Raw genomic sequence first — 1282 nt, 5'->3', positions numbered from 1 at the left:
ATTTCTAGACAGAAAACATCCCTACAAAATACTTGAGTGTAGACCTAACTGTGATCGGGTGTGGCATTCCTAGGTCTTACCATGCTCTCCGCACCAATAGATTTCTAGTGCCATGTTCAATGTCATATTCCGTCAACACAAGCTCTCTGTACCTATAACTGACGAGTAATTCTCTTTCCTTTGAATTGTTCACCAATAAAATTAGGTTATCGTCCACGAATAGTATTGGATTTTCTCTGATGCTTCGACTCACAAACCTGCAGTGTTGCTCTAATATTTTGTTTCCACCAGCATCCTCATTCAAGTGCCAAATTGATGTGACATAACCAAATTCATTGTGTGTCTTAGCGAGGAGTGCAACCTTGTCCTTGTGGGTTAGTCAATTGTGAACGGTATATATTGCACCTACTGGAATAGACACCTCGCTAAAAGATTTATCTTCAACACTGTAACATAAAACAGACTTGGGTGTAGCATAACTATCTCCTGTACCAGTAATCCAATATGCATGACCATTAAGAAAAATAGAATTAGGGTCAATTTTTTCAACACCAGGGAGACAATCAACACAGTAAAACCATGTAGAACGCCTTGAACAATATCTAGAGAAAAAAACGTAGGAATCAGCTATGTCCCTTTTGCACATATGTATGATGGTGTATGCATCTGTGTTTGGGACATGACTGAAACCATATACTGGGAAATATGATCTACCGTGCTCCCTGTAGGGGTCAGAAATTTCTCTAGAGCATTGTGTTGTTGGATTCCATACCAAAAGACTTGTGTCGTCTTGTCCACGGGAGAACTTGAAACATATGTTCCCGTTTGACACTCCCACAATATGAAACCACCCATGAAATCCAACTCCGAAAGGTTGCTGAACATGCACTTCTTCTCCGGAAGCAGCATTCACTATATATAGTGAATCCAAACCCATTAACAGTAGTGAGTATCCAACGTGAAACAAGACATGTTGATCTAACACTTTCTACCTTCGTATGTGTTCTATGCATGTCTCTGGTTGGCATAGGCGTCGGTTCCAGAATTTATTCAAGCACATACATCTCCCTACAACTTTGGCACTACTTCGCAGAAAGATTTCTTGCAGAAGTTCATCTGGTATAACCGGCAATGGAAGATAAATTAGTTTGCATTTAGTCATTTTTCTAGAGGCACGTTTTGTAGTCTTGGTTTTGGGTAGGTTTATGCTGTCATTTTTGTTTGGTTGAAGTCTTTTGTTCGCTTATAAGTAATGAACTTAACTTTCTCTAACTAATTAATT

General features: G+C 39.2%; 1 protein-coding gene across 1 annotated transcript; it reads right to left on the bottom strand.

Annotated features, from left to right (window-relative positions):
- LOC107607179 (F-box/kelch-repeat protein At3g06240-like) lies at positions 380-937 on the bottom strand. Its single transcript, XM_016309157.1, has one exon. It carries the CDS (start codon positions 935-937, stop codon positions 380-382), a length of 558 nt encoding a protein of 185 aa, XP_016164643.1.

Source organism: Arachis ipaensis, chromosome B07 (assembly GCF_000816755.2).
Source record: "Arachis ipaensis cultivar K30076 chromosome B07, Araip1.1, whole genome shotgun sequence".
Lineage (NCBI taxonomy): Eukaryota > Viridiplantae > Streptophyta > Magnoliopsida > Fabales > Fabaceae > Arachis > Arachis ipaensis.
The sequence above is the reverse complement of the archived record's forward strand: the minus strand, read 5'-3'. Positions and strand labels throughout refer to the sequence as shown.